A 16,830-nucleotide genomic window follows, 5' to 3' on the forward strand; every position below is an offset into this window, starting at 1 on the left:
GTCCTGGAATGAGCAGGGACATCTTCATCTGGATCAGGTTGGTGAGAGCCTCATCCAACCTGACCTTGAATGTTTCCAGGGATGGGGCATCTACCACCTCGCTGGGCAATCTGTGCCAGTGTTTCACCACCCTCCATGTAAAGAAGTTTTTAGTTTAAAACCATTATTCCTTGTACTGTCACAACAGGCCCTGCTAAAAAGTCTGTCCCCAACTTTCTTATAAACTCCCTTTAAGTATTGAAAGGAAATAAAGATGTTTAGAGAGAAGTGATTAAAAATTAATAACATTCAAAGCAGTTATGCATTAACCCTAATAAAAATCAAGTGTCTTTGTTTTGGCCGGGAGAGCTCGGTTTGTATCTCAACATCTGCATCTTAATTTGTTGGGTTTGCTTATCACGCTTGCATTTGACTTTTAAGAGAAAGGCATGACAGATGGTTCACCTGGTGGCACTGGTAACCCTTAACCTGTGGCTCGGCAGCGTGGAGGGGGACAAGGAAGTGAAGGTGGGCCCTGGGAGCGCTGCGGCGTGCTGCAGAGGGGTCAGCACAGGGGTCTGCAGCTGAGACCCCTTCCCTGGAGCGGGGCTGTGGGTGCTGCCCCTCTCGCCCTCAGGAACCTTTAAAAGGAACACCTGGCTGGTAGGTTGGGTGTGCACTTAACCAGGAGAAAATGCAGGTTGGTGGTGTGTCACCGACTGAGTTCAGTTAACTTTTAAATGTAAATGAGTAAGTGGCCCCAGCCCAGGAGAAAGAACTCCGACGGCTGAATGCTCATTTCTAGGCTGCAAGGTCAGAGTGTTTACTTTCTGTGGCCTGGGAGTCCTGTATTTTGGTTTGCCAGAGGTCTGCTTCCATGTGGTTTTGTCCTCCCATCCTGTTATATTTTCCAGAGCTGTAGGTGCTGGTTTTGTGTTTGCCCAAAATACAGCAGAGTTTAAGAGAAACCTTGAACTTCTCAGCCTGAGGGCAGGTCCCAGCGAGGAGGTCATTTGGAAGCGAAGATCCATTTGGAAGTACACAATGAGACCTGTTCATTTGGGGTTCACGCTGCTGAAGGTGCTTGAGTGCTCAAAATGTGATGGTTTTCATCTATCTTAGATCAATATTTATGCAAGAGTGATGGTGACTCTGTATCATCAGTGTGTGATACCAGAGCTAAGGAAGCTACACTAAGCCCTTTTGGATCGACACCTGTTGAACGGGAAATAATATCTCTTTGAAGGTTATAGAGCAAAACCTTACCAGGTTGTGTGCCAAATGATACTGGCTTGATACATATTTTAAGCGCTCCTTTTAATTAATCTTCCTTGGTTAGTATTAACCAAAATTACCTTCTGAGTACAGTTTTGGAAAATGCTTTTTGCATTCAAATATTCAAGTGCTGATGCATATCTGGTCATATTGCACTTTGTTTCTTCTTCTGTCAGCAGAGCATTGAATTTTTTTTAAGCTTTCAACCAGATAGATTTATCTCTGTAACATATACCTGTGCAGCTTTTTTATTTTGGCTGGAAGACTAGAAGACTATTTGCAAAGGTAGAATTTTGTGTTGTATGAAGAGTGCAGGATGTACTGTTTGTGATGTATTATAGGCTTTCTCTGTGTGTCTGACACATTTATTAGCTAAGACTAAATCATCTGTCAGACACAAAAAATTAAAGCATTTAATTTGATGTTGTGATACTGCAACTTCAGGAGGGATGAACTTCTGGAGTGTGAAATTTTTTTCCTGGGGAGGGGAATACCAAGTGTTAATGAACTGTGATTAGTTCAGCAGTCTTTTTTTTTTCTTCTTAATATTTGTGATGAAATATCCTTTCTTTTTAGATGGAAGTTAACAGATTATTAGATTGTCAGCTTTTACTACTTTTACTATAGTTGACTGTACAGTTTCCATCTAGATTCTTGCTACTTCAGCGTGTAATCAGTTCTTTCATTCTGTAGGAAGCTTTTATGTTCTGAGCACCCCAGCTGATATTTAGCTTTGTTTTGATACTTTCACTCACACGGGGGAAAATCCTCTTTGAATTTGGTTTCTCTTCTCTCAAAGACTGCTCCACCAAAGTTTGTGTCTTCTTTGCCCTGTGCCTCACTGTACTGTGGTGTGTAGAATTTACATCAGCTTTGTGGATAGAGCACTTATTTAAGGAATAAGAATGTTTGACTTGGTCCCATAAGTGCTTGAATCATATCAGACAGTTTAATTGCCTTTGAGGGCCTGGTAGGATCTGACACGGACACTGGGAAAAAGATGGGTGGAGATTGCAGGAGGATCTTTGGAGAAAGCAACACCAGAAATGTATTCTGTCCAAACAGAGAAAATCTAAGGATGTTAGTATGTGGGGCAGACAGTGTTGCTTCTGTTGTGGATGGACAAGATTTAGGACAGAATGTAGAAAGGGGTAGTTTGGAGTAGGTGAAGCTCAGAAGTTACCTTTAGCAGGAACTCCAGGTCAGCCTGAAGTGAACCTTGCCTCCCAGACTCCTTTGTACAGGCAGATCTGGCACATTTGCCTATGTCTTTTCCACATGTTCAAGCTGAAGTAAAAGATGGCAGATACCAAGTTTTACTGAGGTGGAAGCGAGTTAAGGTTTTTTAACACCAGGCAAATGGAAAAATATTCAATATTATAAAGTCTGCAGGTATCCACCAGAAACATCCTTAAAGTTAATTCCCAATTTAGTTATGTCTTAAGACTAATTTTTAAATCTGTCGTGTTCTTGCATTGCTCTAGTTATAAACCAAGACGTTGTGTACTGCTAAATCAGGTATCTTACATAAATCTTCTTTTCCTTTGACCCTATTACTCTTATGATCCAGATTTTCAACCTAATCCTAAATTAGCTTAAGACCTCTATTCAGTACATCCATGACTGATACTAATTATCTTAACTGTATTTTAATTTTCTTACCAAGTTTTATATTACAGTTATTTGGATTGTCACCTTTTTTTTTTCTTTTTTTTTTTTGGTAACTATGCGGTGTTAGCTTTCTTCTAATCTTCCAATACTCTCCTGCATTTTAAGATTCACTGAAATAAAAATTAATGGTCCATAATAGGGCTTATTCAACTTTCTAAATTCTTGGATGTTGTTTATCTGATTTGCTGGTTTAAAAATATTTAGCTTTAGTAAATGATGTGTTAACATCTCTTTTTAGATACTGTTGGATTGCAAAGTATTTTTGCCACATGACTATGTGATCTAGATATCCTTTAAGAAATGTGGCAAAATATTTATCAAACAATTTTCTTTCCCCCTGTTTTGTGTTCTTAACTGATTCTGGCATTTCCAGCTAGTAGGGGTCCAGTAACACAGTGGAAGTGAAACATATTTTTTTGTTGTTTTTCAGAGCAAACTCCTTTCTGTCACCCTCAGTTAAACTATCTACACGGACTCTCCTACCCCCTGTGTTTATTTGCTTTTCTTATCAATCTCTTACAGTTTATGACTTCAGGGTTTATAGCCACTAATAGGAGAAGTCTTCCATTATGTCACTGGGGCCGGCTGCGTTGAGTTCTGCTCCCTGGCTGGGGTTTAGGGCGCAGCTGAGCCGGGCTGATGGTGTGCTGCTGCCCAAAGGGGGAGATCTCCTTCCCCACCCCTTCTCTGCTCTTGGGTTTATATTTTTTTTGCTGAACCCTCGTTTGCTGGACCCTGCTGCAAGCTGCTTCAGTTGGCTTAACTGAGCATAAATATTTTGTTCAATTTTTTTCTTTTTTTCTTTTTTTTCCCTGGGTTTGATGAATGTCTAGTTGGTGAGTTGACTCATTAACAGATATGATGCATGCCAGAGCTGGTACAAGGTGTGGTGGGTGAAGATGGAGAGCATGGCCTGTGTCTTTTGGCGACACTGAATTGTTCAACTGGCTCCTCATGAAGCTGTAGCCTAAGCCAGTTTGGTCAGTTTTAATTAGCATAGACATTCAATCATTGGATTATTGCTTTATGAGCATCTAGAAAATCTGAAAGTTGACCTGTTGAAGTACCTCCTGCTCATGCTATTTGAACCTGATTATAAACAACAAATGCAGTCAGGTAATAGTGACTTGATTGTCACTAGTATTTGGTTGTGCAGTCCAGCCAGGCAGCTTAGGATGATTTATAAGGTATAATGATGAGGTATAATTTATGATTCTTTCTTTGATGACTGCATCAGAGAGTGTTTCATTCATGTTTTCTTTCTTGCCACAACCTCTATGCTCCAGCCCCCACTTTTTCACCTCAGTTTGGGGCACTATAAATAAATTGCCCACGATCTGCCCACAGCCAGCAAGCGTGGGAGCTTCTGCAGAGTTTAGGACCCTCCCAGGGGAAAGCAGCTGCTGAACCAAATTATCAGAGCACACAATTTTTTAACTCAGGAGAGAGAGGGCTAAAGGGATTCTCCAAGATTAGGTATGGCTGACAGCAGATCACTCGAATGCGAACAGTGTCTCTCTAAATCCAGGTGTGAGCAGACTGTAAGTAGTTCCAGTGTGGTCTTCACCAGCAGCCCTGGGTGTTCCAATTTAAAAGTACATCTTGACTACAGCAAGGAGGTCTCTTGAACCGTGCTGCAGCGTGCTTTATTCTGGAAAGATGGCACCAGTTTATTCACTACAGAAATGCTCTCACATTTTTAACGTATTCCCCACCGTGACCCAATTGCTACAGTTACCATAGTTGGGTTACAGAGATGACAGTGGAGTGCATACAAGAAGCTGTCTCTGTAGAGACAGTACCTTCTGGGGAGAACACTGAAGTGTACCTGGTGTGGTCTAACACTCAGTTGAATTGTTATTTGTAAACTTCTGGTTGTGTATCTATTGTAAACATCCAATTTGTGTGTCTTTAAATATAGCTAATGGCAGCAATAACAATAAAAAGGCCTACCTTGGTGGGAGAGAAGTGAAGAAGGCTTTGCTAAACATTCATGGTCGAGATAGTACAGAATGCTTTTAAAAGTCTAAGAAAATAGAAGACCCTTTAACGAAAGGAAAGTGTCCAGAAGAGACTTAACAAGAATTTTAATATAGTTGGATAACCCATCTTTGGCCTGGACATATGGGTGGTGGCAGATACTGTTCACTATGAACACTAAACAAGTTTTTAAAAATACTCTACTGTTTTCTTAATTCCAAAAAAATGAACACCTAAACAAACCCAACAATAGAAGGGATCATGGGGGTTTGAATATAGCAGCAGGAGACTCCAAATATTACCATTTAACAGTTATGCTGGACATAGGAGCAAGCCCTTAAGACTGGCTCCAGATGCTAAAATAATGGCTTGTGGACTGTTGTCAGTATGTGAAATAGTGAACATCTCTTCTGGATACTACTGCTCCTGCTGTGTATTGGTACAAACACACTTGCCTTTACTGTTGACCTGAATAGGAGGTATAGTTGAGTCTGTGTTCTCCTGGGCTGGGAGTAATTATATAACCGCAAAACTCAGCACAATTCTTGCTTAAAAACTGGTGATGAGGTGATAGTCACCACTTTAAGAAAGATACAATACTTTTTGAAATCTTCTTTTTAACTTGGGTCAACTTCTGGCTTTTCCTAACCATGGGTAGCATGAAAAGCAGGAGACTGCACTGTTGCTGCCTACAAAGGGGATTAAATGCTCCTTGAAACAGAAATTCTGGTTTTACTCTTTTTTTACCAAAACCAGCTTATTGTGTGATTGCTTTAATCTGGATGATCCCTTGGGGGAAAAGCTAGATGATGCTCTTTGCCAAAAACCTCTGAATTCTAATGTGTGGTTTTGTGGCACCTCTCAGGGATCAGCTGGCAAACGTGCTGCCACCCTGAGCAATCTGAAGGCCATAGCTCAGGGGAGTGGGGGTCTGGTCTCCTCACATCTCGCCCTGGGGAGCTGATTGTTGCCTGGAAGCCAAGGCGGGTGCTGGGGTGAACCGTGCTCCTTGGGCTCCATCAGTGCTGAGGGCTGTGATGCCAAGTTCTAGCTCACAGCTACAGAGAGAGCAGCGCTTTGTGCCAGGGGAGACATCTTGCACGCTCCCCTGCAGCATTAAAGATACAACTTCAGTTTTGAGAAGGTTGAGGGTGCCAAGAGGATAGCTATCGTGGCCCATCACCCTATCTTTTTTTTAAATTTTCAACTCCTTTATGGGAAAGTTGTGTCAAACACATATTCTCCCCCTTAATCTAAAGGGAACACCGGAGCCCATATCTGCTTTTCCGTGTAATTTCCTTACTCTGTCTCCTGTGAGTGTAGTGTTTGCTCTATATTACCTAGAGAAATTATGCCAGAATAACAGTGCGTTTGTCTGAGGCCGAGTTTCTTGTCCTAGCTGTACAAGATGTTCTTAAATCAAGAAATATTCTGCATTTTAGACCTTAAATAAAACTAGATTATTCTAACTTCTCACTAGAAGCAGACATCCAGCCTACTGTTTACGACCAAGTGACTCAGAACATGGACATGTGATTTCAGCAGGAGAAAAGCTGCAGCAGCGTTTGGCCAGTCCCTGGGAATAGACTGGTGAGACTCTGGAGAGATGTCTGCTGCAGAGAGGGCAGATCACAGGCTGCGCCAGCCCTCCTGCGCTCACCTGCGCGTTGTCAATCTGGGAACTGCTCAGAAGCAAGAAGGGACTCGTAACAGACGCTGAGGGATTCTGACACCTGGAGGAGAAATTTGTAGTCAAGAATGAAACCAGGTGCTTCATCAGGGGCTGAGTTCTGTCCAGACTTTGGTTCCCTGACAAAATCCACAGTCCCGTAAGGCTCCAGAGGTGGAAGGTAAATAAGAGATTTTTAGCTTGGGCTGTTGTGTTTGTTATTTTTTTTCCTTCTCAAGTTGTACTGGTGCATCTTGCCTGGATGCAGTGTCTTACCAGTACTACGATTGGGGCAGCTTCAACATTTCTGTATTAGTGATGACTCTTCATATAACCTACCAATGACAGCAGTGGGAAGGGAAGGCTGTGGGTATTATATTATCTAATTACAAAGCAGGAGGGGACATCTGGAGGGGAAAATCAGCAATTGTTGTAAAAATGGGCTGCTGCTTTTAACCATGGTGAAGGAAGAACTGAATCACTGCTGAAGATGTTACCACTGCTAACTTTCTGGAGCTGAAAACACAACTCAGGAAATGAGAACTTAAAGAAGGCAGGTTGCATGATGCTGTGAGGAAAAGCTGAATCGTAATCAGAGTGGAGAAGCTGGCATGATTTATGGCTTGTGATCATTAACTTTTTTTTTTAAAATAGCTGAGTTTTATTAATGAAAAAGAAAAGCTAAGTTACAGAACAAGACTTTTTAAAAGAAACACAGCTGGGACAATGGCAAACAAAATCATACTTTATGTTATAATAATTAAAATAGCCATCCCAGATTTAAAATCAGAAAGAATGGATTCAAAGGAAGTGAAAGCAGCTACAGAAAATGCAGCATTTGAGTACTAAATGTTTAGTAAGTAATACAGAAGAGGCCTCTTGTGTTTCTAAGAGTATTTTAGTGTTTAAAGACTGTATGCTTTCTACTGGTTGTTGAATGAACTAAGGGAGAATTAAAAATCAGCATGTCAGTAAACATGGAGGTCAAACTGACTTGAGAAGGAATACTCAGTAGTGTAATAATATGCTGAGGTGAAGATAAACATTAAGTTTTCAATTAAGAGGCCTGGTAATCAGTCCTATCAAGAGCACCACACAGTAAATATGTTATTTGCTGCTTTAGTTCTTGGAACTGTTTTTAGCTTACTCTATCCTTGGAGGAATTCCTGAATTTTTTCTTGCATGCTCTAAAGTAAAATTGCCCTTTCATGACAACTGAAATGGAAACCAATTATCTAGCAATTCCAAGAAAAAAAAAGCTACACAGATATTGAGATGCCTATCTTAAACTTCTCAAACACACAAGACTTGAAATGTAATCCTTCTTGTCGTGATGCAAGACCATCCTTTCTAGTTAGATAGCAAAACCCACCACACTTGTAACTAACTCCCACGCCGTTCCAGTTGATAATCAAATATCTTAACCTCTTTCAAATATCCTACATAAATATTATTTGGCACTGGTAGGAGTAGTCAGTTATCCCTGAAAAACTACCTGATCATGTACTTAGATACTATTACAAACCTGCTGGAGCAGTACAAATCCGGTTTATAGTAGCTGTGAGTAGTATGTGGGCACTGGCTTACAATAGCAAAAATCAGATGTTAAGAGCAGTGCCAAGAGCAGTCAGTGATTGCTGATACTTTAAGTTCAGTGCATACCAGGAGAGCTGAGCAGAGCCATACCCTTTTACATCCCTAAACCAGTAGCTGAGGATGCTGGGGGAGCAGACAGGAAGCGGCTTGTGAGCTCTGCCTGTTCTTCAGCCCTTGCTGAGGACAGACTATGGGGCTGGATGGACCATTTGGTCTGACCATTGGGCCCTTGCGTTCTTTGCTCCAGCCTTCCAGCAGAAGATAAGAATCAAGCCCTTGGACTATTGCTTTCCAGCATGACAAGAATGGTACTTACTGCAATGACATGCAGCCAGCTGAGACAGCCCATTTAATAAGTCATTTCTTACTAAAGTTATAGAGGCTGTGGGATTCATGGGGAAGAAACAGACACAAACGCATTTGTTCAGTTTCAGCTTTTGTTTCTGTGCTCACAGCTGGGCATGTTTAGTTTGGAGAAGAGGAGGCTGAGGGGAGACCTCATTGTCCTCTACAACTACCTGAAAGGAGGGTGTAGAGAGGTGGGAATAATGGGAGGGAATAATGGGAGGGAATAATAAGGGAATAATGACAGGAGAAGAGGAAATGGTCTGAAGTTGCGGCAGGGGAGGTTTAGATTAGATATTAGGAAGAATTACTTTACTGAGAGGGTGGTCAGGCACTGGAACAACCTGCCCAGGGAGGTGGTGGAGTCACCATCCCTGGAGGTATCTAAGAAACGTGTAGACGTGGCTCTTCAGGGCATGCTCTAGTGCCCGAGATTGTTGGTTTGTGGGTGGGTGTGATGTGGTGGGGTGTTGTGGTTTTTGTTTTGTTGTTGGGGGTTTTTTGGGGGGTTTTTTTGAGGTTGGACTCAATGATCTCAGAGGTCCCTTCCAACCATGGTGATTCTGTGATTCTGTGAGACGGACTATTCTCAGACTGACGAAGTAGTACTTAAATAATCTACTTTTTTGGATGGGTGGAACATAAGATATCAGAAAGAATTAGTTTAACCTTGCCACTGTTTTTTTTTCCTGTACACTCAACAAAATATGGGCATATTAAGGAAGTTATGCAACGTACAGCATTTGATAGCACTATTTATAGAGAGATTTTTCTGATAAATATATCCGCAGTTTTGCCTAATCTAAGTTATTAGTTAAGCATATAAATTTAGTAAGACATAAGCCATTGTAGACATCTCAGGTATTCCAGTTTAGTAAATATGCAACTCTTCACAGAAGTCATCTTTCCACCTACATCCTCTGTGGTGTTTTTTAAATATATAGAAGAGTTCATATATTATCTCTACCCCTTATCCCTTAAAAATCAACTCACACTTTAAATATGTTCAATACAGGCATGGTTTTGTTCTATTACCTGATTGCTTAGAAGCTCTGTGGAACTAACTGCAAAAGTATAGGCAGTATAAATCAGTATTTAAATTATATATTACATGTTTATTATGGGTGCAATTTTATTTAGATTTACATTTTATGAAAAATCAGAAGTATTTACAATTTTTGTACGATAAACTTGTATGCTCTAATTTACAGTTTGACGTAGTAACAATTCATAAAAATTCAGATCCTTTAGAGTTGTGTTTAAAATTAATTTTCTTAGGAGGCAGCTACAACGGATACTGCTGTATACACAAGCAAGAACCAGCTTGCTACATATGGGGTTTTTTTATCAGATGTACTTTTTACATTGTTTTTGAATTTCTTACAAAAAGTCTATATAAACTTGTATGGCTTCAAAATTGTAATCTGCACCCAATGCAAATGTATATATAATCACCTGAAAGAAGGCTAGTTTTAAAAAGTGCTGAAACATAACTACTTCATTTGACTTAGAAATGAAAGTAATACTTGATTAAAAATAGCAATACAGTTTTGGGTTTTCATTAATAACATATTGTCATGTTGAAAACAATTTGATTGCAAAGCAGATTACAATTAAGATTCCAGTAAAAAGACTGTACCATTTAATGAGTGAGAAATTTATCATTCAGTAAGATTAGAAATTACAAGTCAAATACACTTTTCCAATCAGATCTACAGTACAGTATGTGCTTAGTGCTAACAATGGAACTCTTGTCTGCAAGACTGTGTAGTATACATTAGAACTTATGTAGCCTTAATTTATTGTAAAGCTTCAGCAGTCCAATTCATCACTGGTTTTGCATGAATTAGTTCAAGCATGTTTTATTGTTTTAATAGAGAATTTGAAAAAGATACTGATATTCAACATGGTCATACGAAATTTTCACATGCGCGTTATTGAATTATTTTGCCCCAATACTTTTTTGATTTCGGCACTGAAAAAACACTTGATAATACAAATACATAGAACATTTTCTAAGTTAGTGACTTGCTTTAAAAAACGTTACTAATGTGTCACTTACTTGTGCTTAGACTGTGGCAAGCAGATTAGATGACAAAACAAATATTAAAATTCGTGGTTATATAAAAAAATTAAACTAATAGAAATGGCAGTAGTCATCCTACTGCCATAAAATCCCCTTTTAAAATGCTATTCTTCCTAAAGTACTATATTTACATTCACATCACACAACCCCAAAAGCACTCAAAGTCCAAAGATTTGCAGTCAAAGTGAAGGGAAATGCTGTTTGCTTTCACAAGTTTGCTTTTACCATCTTCAGTCATTTTTCAGGATTCTCATCTTTGGTGATATAAAAGTTACTGTCTCAGAGTTTCAAAGTCCTGCGTGATGCATCTCCCTTTACTACAGCCGCATCTATTGCAATTACCCCATGAGGAAGTAATCCAGTATTTTAAGCCTCTTTTAAAACAATCTCCAGTTTTTGCAAATCTGCCTTCTAAATCAATCCCAGTCGCAGGAACTTTTATAAAGTTGTGTGTATTATACAAACACCGTGCTTTCTTGACGGAGAGCCAAACTTTAAAAAAGGAAGTGAGGCACGTGAATAATAAATTGGATAGGCACAGGCTTTTTTAAAAGGCACAAATGTTATGCAATTCATATAAAAATAAATTAAATCTACAGCATTAATGAAAACAATCACAACGCCCATAAAATTTACTAACTGCAGAAGTAAATCTCTGCTGTCTTTTGCAATTTTGTAACACATTGCACTTAAGAAAAAAACCCTATATAAAACAACTTACATGTTAATAATATATGATACAAGAGCATCAAGTTACATTTCTTTTATAGATCCCCAACATTGTTATTTTTGTGGCATGAGTGGACAGAAGAACTACATGAGACTTTGCCTCTGCCTTCTTTAAGAACTGGCAATTTAAAAATCTGAAAAATGAATATTACTTATGGAAAGCGCAAATATTTCTTACTCGCTCTCCTACACGTTTAGGTTTAATGTTTACAGTATAACATATGATTTCATACTTTCATTACAACTATGGATTACTATTTTTACTTCATCTATATAAATTTACTAAAATTTCAGCGAATTTTCCCAAATATTGCAGTTGATCATTTACAGACAGTGTTGAAGTTGACATCAGTGCTATTATAAAGTAATAAAAAGTTTGCAAAATGACTTTTAAAAGTGCATTTTCTGTTCTGTAGTTTAGCCTCAAAGTAGGTCAACATTTTGAAAAAAATTAATGCATGTTAAAATAGTGTTTGAAAAGTAGAGAGGGCAGAGAGAGCTTCTTCCACTCCTTTGATCCAATGACTTTCACAGGTACGTCAGCAGTCTGCCATATACCGACCTGAAAAACAAAGGTAGGTTTTTTTTGCAGTCAGTAGGTAAAACAGATTTTGTCAGTATTTTCCTGCAGCAGTTTCTGTAACTATGGAAAAACAAAACTTCTATGAAAGTTTTCAGCCACATTTTAATTAATAGTAACCTTTTATGCATCACGTAATTAACAGTTTCATATTTTATAATTTACCGCTATAGAATATATAATATTAATTGGAATATATAAGCACGTCAGTGTCTTACCAGTGGCAAATCTCTTCTTAAGGAGGGAAAGCCGATAGCCAGTGCCTACGAGCTCCACATCTACTCCTGAAAGGGTACTTCCTTCACTAATGAATTGCACTGCAAGTGTTGCTGGTTTACTGGGTCCTTCTGAAAGCTCAAATTTTGCCCTGAGGGATCCAGAACCTATAAAAATAACAAAACTGAAAAGCTGGTTGTTTTGCAAGAGCAAGATGATCTTCCAAAATTTTTAGTAGTAAGACGGTGACCTTTAAGATCTATTCGTACCAGCAGTTCTACATCAACTGTCAAAAGAGGTGAGAGTACAATTCTGTTTTTCCCAATATAGCCTTTAAGATAATGACTAGTGAGTGATTTAAAGAGAACCGATACACATTTCTGCAATTATACAGAATGTGGGTATCAGACGGTCTGGTTATCTCTTACTACTTGAAATATCTGATTGGTCCTTATAATAATCTTTTTTGCTTGCTGTTCTGCAAGTACTTAATACCACCCATCTTGTATGTACTACTTTTCATTAGAAGATTTGAAAGTACATCAGAATATTTAGATATCCCAATCTGTCTGGATTAATGTACAGGAACAAGACCATTGGAATAAATACAGAAATGTACCCAGAGGAAAGAAATTCTTATTCTTCTAATAAAGACAAGGTCTGATTAAATGCTTTTCCCCCCAAGTTTCAGTTGATTTTTCAGAGACAGTGGTGGAGTGTCATCACCTTGATGCTATTGTAAGGTAGTAATAGTTGAGAATTACTTTAAGTACATTTCTGTAATCAATGCAAGGCATTTAAAAGTTCTTAAACAAGTCTTTTCTTGTTCTTGCAAAATATGCTGGGGGAAAAAAGAGATTTAAGTAATTAATAAGGAGTAATGAAAGTCAAGTATTTATACTTCTTTAAAACAACTCGCTGTTGTTTAACAGTTCCTACTCAATAGGAACTGTAAAATAATGAGGAAAGTTAGTAACTGAAATGTTAATGGGGTGAATGTTAAGGAACGAAATTGTTTTATGCAATGACTTGTTCTTAATAAATTTGGCTTAAGGTCCATCTCCTTTCTTCAGTAGGGTCTGTCATAGTTTGGGTAAATTGGGGAACTTTTTTCCACTCTAAGCTTGGAAACTTACATATTCACATACTTTGAAAGTTTGGTTTGTATTTTATTTCTGTCTGCAATTGACAGCTCACAATATGTGTTGGACCATAAAAAACCCCAAACATTTTACCACCCAGTCTACCAAAATAAAGAAGACTTCAAGACACTGACAGAGTTTGTGCAACTGCTCCCTTTGTTTCTGTGAGTGTCAGACCAGCATAGCATTACTTCCTTTACTCACACTGAATGGTGAGTACTATGTGTTTATACTCAAAGAAAAGGGGAAGAAAGATGGTGAGAAGGGAATAGAGCAGAGGCAGTGGGAGATGTGCAAGTCTACTGAAAATACACAGGATGCAATCCGCATCCCTGGCAGCCCATTTTATGCTCTTCTGCAGGTGCACAGTAGCTCTTCATCTGGCCACATTTGTGTTTTTAGTATCATTTCTTCTCCACAGTTTGGAAAACGGATTAGAAAAAAAAAAAAAAAAAGAGGTCTATGCCAAGTAATCATGTGGAAGACAGATGTGAGGTCAGTGAATGACAAAGTACACCAGACCACAGAAACAACCTCTGCCAGGTAAAATTATCTCTGATTTGGTTTGAATTATGACCACAACTTTGCAGCCTTTGCAGGAACAGAAGAGGTCTTCCCTTTCCAGGCTCAGGGAAAGGCAGCTGGGCAGAGGACAACTATTGGTACCTTACAAAATGCTGCATCAATTACCACTCCGAGTAGATGTGCATAGATTCATTTTTTTCCTGGAGCTGTATATAGTCAAAAGAAAGACCCTCAAAATGTTGGTCAACAATGATCTATTGTTGAGTCTATGTCAACACAAGACTTTTAGATCTTTTTTTTTTTTCCTTCCCCCAAATCTTTCACTTACCTCTTTCTACTTTATTTCAATTGTCAATGTATGTAAAGACAGATATTAAACATATTTTCCTTTGAATAACTGCTCATTTCCAAATAGCACTGAAGTAATAATTTCCTACCCACTCTACAGTCTAAGCTCTATTTTAGAGCTACTAACTGCTTTCAGGGGGCTTCACTATTTTTAATTGAACAGCTAATTAATAAATCTGTATTTTGACATCACACTGTTAATGGAATCTCTCAGAAGGAAATTAATTGAGAAGGTGGTAAACAGGATACAGCATGAGAAGACCTGTTAAACAGGCATGAGGGTGTAGACGCTAAAATGACTACCTTTTTACTGTTATAGTTTTTCTGTTCAAGAAAACAAAACAAAACAGTGCAACTTGCCTCCGTTCTCAGACTTCTCTGAAATGCTAGATATTTTCCAATATGCTTTCATCTGGTCTGCATTCCTGTGAGAGAATGGTAGGTTAGTTATAAGCACCAGTTTTAGCATGTCGTTTCCCTAGATCTACACCAGTATGTCACAGACATCTCTAAACAGAGGTTAATAAATACACTTAATGATTTGAAGTTAAGCTTGTGGAAAACTATACAAAGCAAACAGGAAAAGAGGCGAGTGTGTCTGCGTTGCCCCAGAGCAGTAGAGCTCAGAAGTACACACCACCTTTTTATATGGCTAACACTAGCCCTGCCTGTGGCTCCACAACTCAAACCCCTCTGTGGTCCCCAAGGGTAAGGGAAGACCAAATGCCCTGGAAGCAGTTTGGAAGCCATCTCTTTATGCTTCATGATAATGGTATGAGGGAGAGCTATGTGGATTGCTCTCCCCTGTGTGAGCCTCCTGGCACCGTGTACTTCATTCCATTTCCATATTCTAGTAAAGCTAGCTGGCCTAAATGACACAGGGTTTAAGCTAACTTCTGATGCTGTAAAGGGGCAGAAAAGGGCAACGAGCACTGGAGTCTCCAAGTTGACAGGGCATTTTTACTCCTAGAGCACTTTGCAGCAGCTCCACCATAGGAAAGTCAACAACTTAAAGCTGTGAGCAGCATGAACTAGGGCCTTAGAACTAGATGACCTTTAAGGTCCCTTCCAACTCTAACCATTCTGGTTGGGGACTTCACCCTACCGGACATCTGCTGGGAATACACAGCAGAGAGCAGGCAGGCTAGGAGGTTCCTTGAGTGTATGGAAGATAACTTCCTGACACAACTGGTAGGTGAGCCAACCAGGGGAGGTGCCTCACTTGACCTGCTGCTCACAAATAGAGAAGGACTAGTGGGAGATGTGGTGATCAGAGGCCGTCTTGGGCTTAGCGACCATGAAATGGTCAAGTTTTCAATTATTAGAGAGGTAAGGAAGGGGACTAGCAAAACCTCAACCTTGGACTTCTGGCGGGCAGACTTCAGCCTTTTCAGATCACTGGTTGGAAAAGTCCCATGGGAGGAATCCCTGAAGGGCAAAGGTGTTCAGGAAGGCTGGGTGTTTTTCAAGGAGGAAGTCTTAAAAGCCCAGGCGCAGGCCATCCCTACACGCTGTAAAGCGAGCCGTTGGGGGAAAAGGCCAGCCTGGCTGAGCAAAGAGATAGGGTCACAGCTTAGAGAAAAAAGGAGAATTTATTACCTTTGGAAAAAGGGGCAGGCCACGCAGGAAGATTACAAGGGTATAGCAAAGTTATGTAGGGAAAAGATTAGGAAGGCCAAAGCCCAACTAGAACTCAACCTGGCTTCGGATGTTAAAAACAATAAAAATAATTTCTATAAATATATTAATAGCAAGAAGAGGTCTCGGGAGAACCTCCATCCTCTACTGGATAAGGGAGGTAACATAGTGACCAAAGATGAGGAGAAGGCTGAAGTCCTAAATGCCTTCTTTGCCTCAGTCTTTAGCAGTAGGATAGGGGGTTCCCTAAATATCCAGACCCCTGAACTAGAAGGCGGGGACGGGGAGCAGAGTGAAGCCCCTATAATTCAAAGGGAGGTGGTGATGGACCTGCTCCAACACCTAGATGCAAACAAGTCTATGGGACCAGATGAGATCCACCCGAGGGTACTGAGGGAGCTGGCAGAAGTGCTTGCGGAGCCACTCTCCATCATTTACCAGCAGTCCTGGCAAACTGGGGAGGTCCCGGCCGACTGGCGTCTGGCAAATGTGACGCCCATCCACAAGAAGGGCCGTAAGGATGATCCAGAGAACTACAGGCCTGTCAGCCTGACCTCGGTGCCTGGGAAGATCATGGAACAGATCATCCTGGGTGCCATCATGCAACGCATGAAGGACACCCATGCGATCTGGCCCAGCCAGCACGGGTTCACGAGGGGCAGGTCCTGCTTGACAAACCTGATCTCCTTCTATGACAAAGTGACCCGCTTGCTGGATGAAGGAAAGGCTGTGGATGTTGTTTATCTGGACTTCAGCAAAGCCTTTGATACAGTCTCCCACAGTATCCTCCTGGAGAAACTGGCTGCCCATGGCTTGGATGGGAATACCCTCTGCTGGGTTAAAAACTGGCTGGAGGGACGGACCCAGAGAGTGGTGGTGAATGGAGTTAAATCCAGCTGGCGTCCAGTCACGAGTGGTGTCCCACAGGGCTCAGTACTGGGGCCAATTCTCTTTAACATCTTTATCAATGATCTGGACGAGGGGATCGAGTGCACCCTCAGTAAGTTCGCAGACGACACCAAGCTGGGTGGCAGTGTTGATCTGCTGGAGG

At 40.2% G+C, this 16,830-nt stretch overlaps 1 protein-coding gene across 1 annotated transcript in view; it reads right to left on the minus strand.

The window, feature by feature from the left end:
- Positions 1-9,609: 9,609 nt before the first annotated feature.
- FCHO2 (FCH domain only 2) overlaps positions 9,610-16,830 on the minus strand; it is a 95,935-nt gene continuing 88,714 nt past the window's right edge. Inside the window, exons 23-25 of the mRNA XM_014964834.1 lie at positions 14,502-14,566; positions 12,129-12,293; positions 9,610-11,892 (exon numbers count right to left, since the gene is read on the minus strand). Of these exons, the coding sequence (XP_014820320.1) occupies positions 11,870-11,892; positions 12,129-12,293; positions 14,502-14,566 (253 nt within the window). The 3' untranslated portion in view covers positions 9,610-11,869. The remainder of the gene's footprint in view (positions 11,893-12,128; positions 12,294-14,501; positions 14,567-16,830) is intronic.

The sequence above is a fragment of the Calidris pugnax genome, unplaced genomic scaffold (genome assembly GCF_001431845.1).
Source record: "Calidris pugnax isolate Ruff unplaced genomic scaffold, ASM143184v1 scaffold273, whole genome shotgun sequence".
NCBI classification, from domain to species: domain Eukaryota; kingdom Metazoa; phylum Chordata; class Aves; order Charadriiformes; family Scolopacidae; genus Calidris; species Calidris pugnax.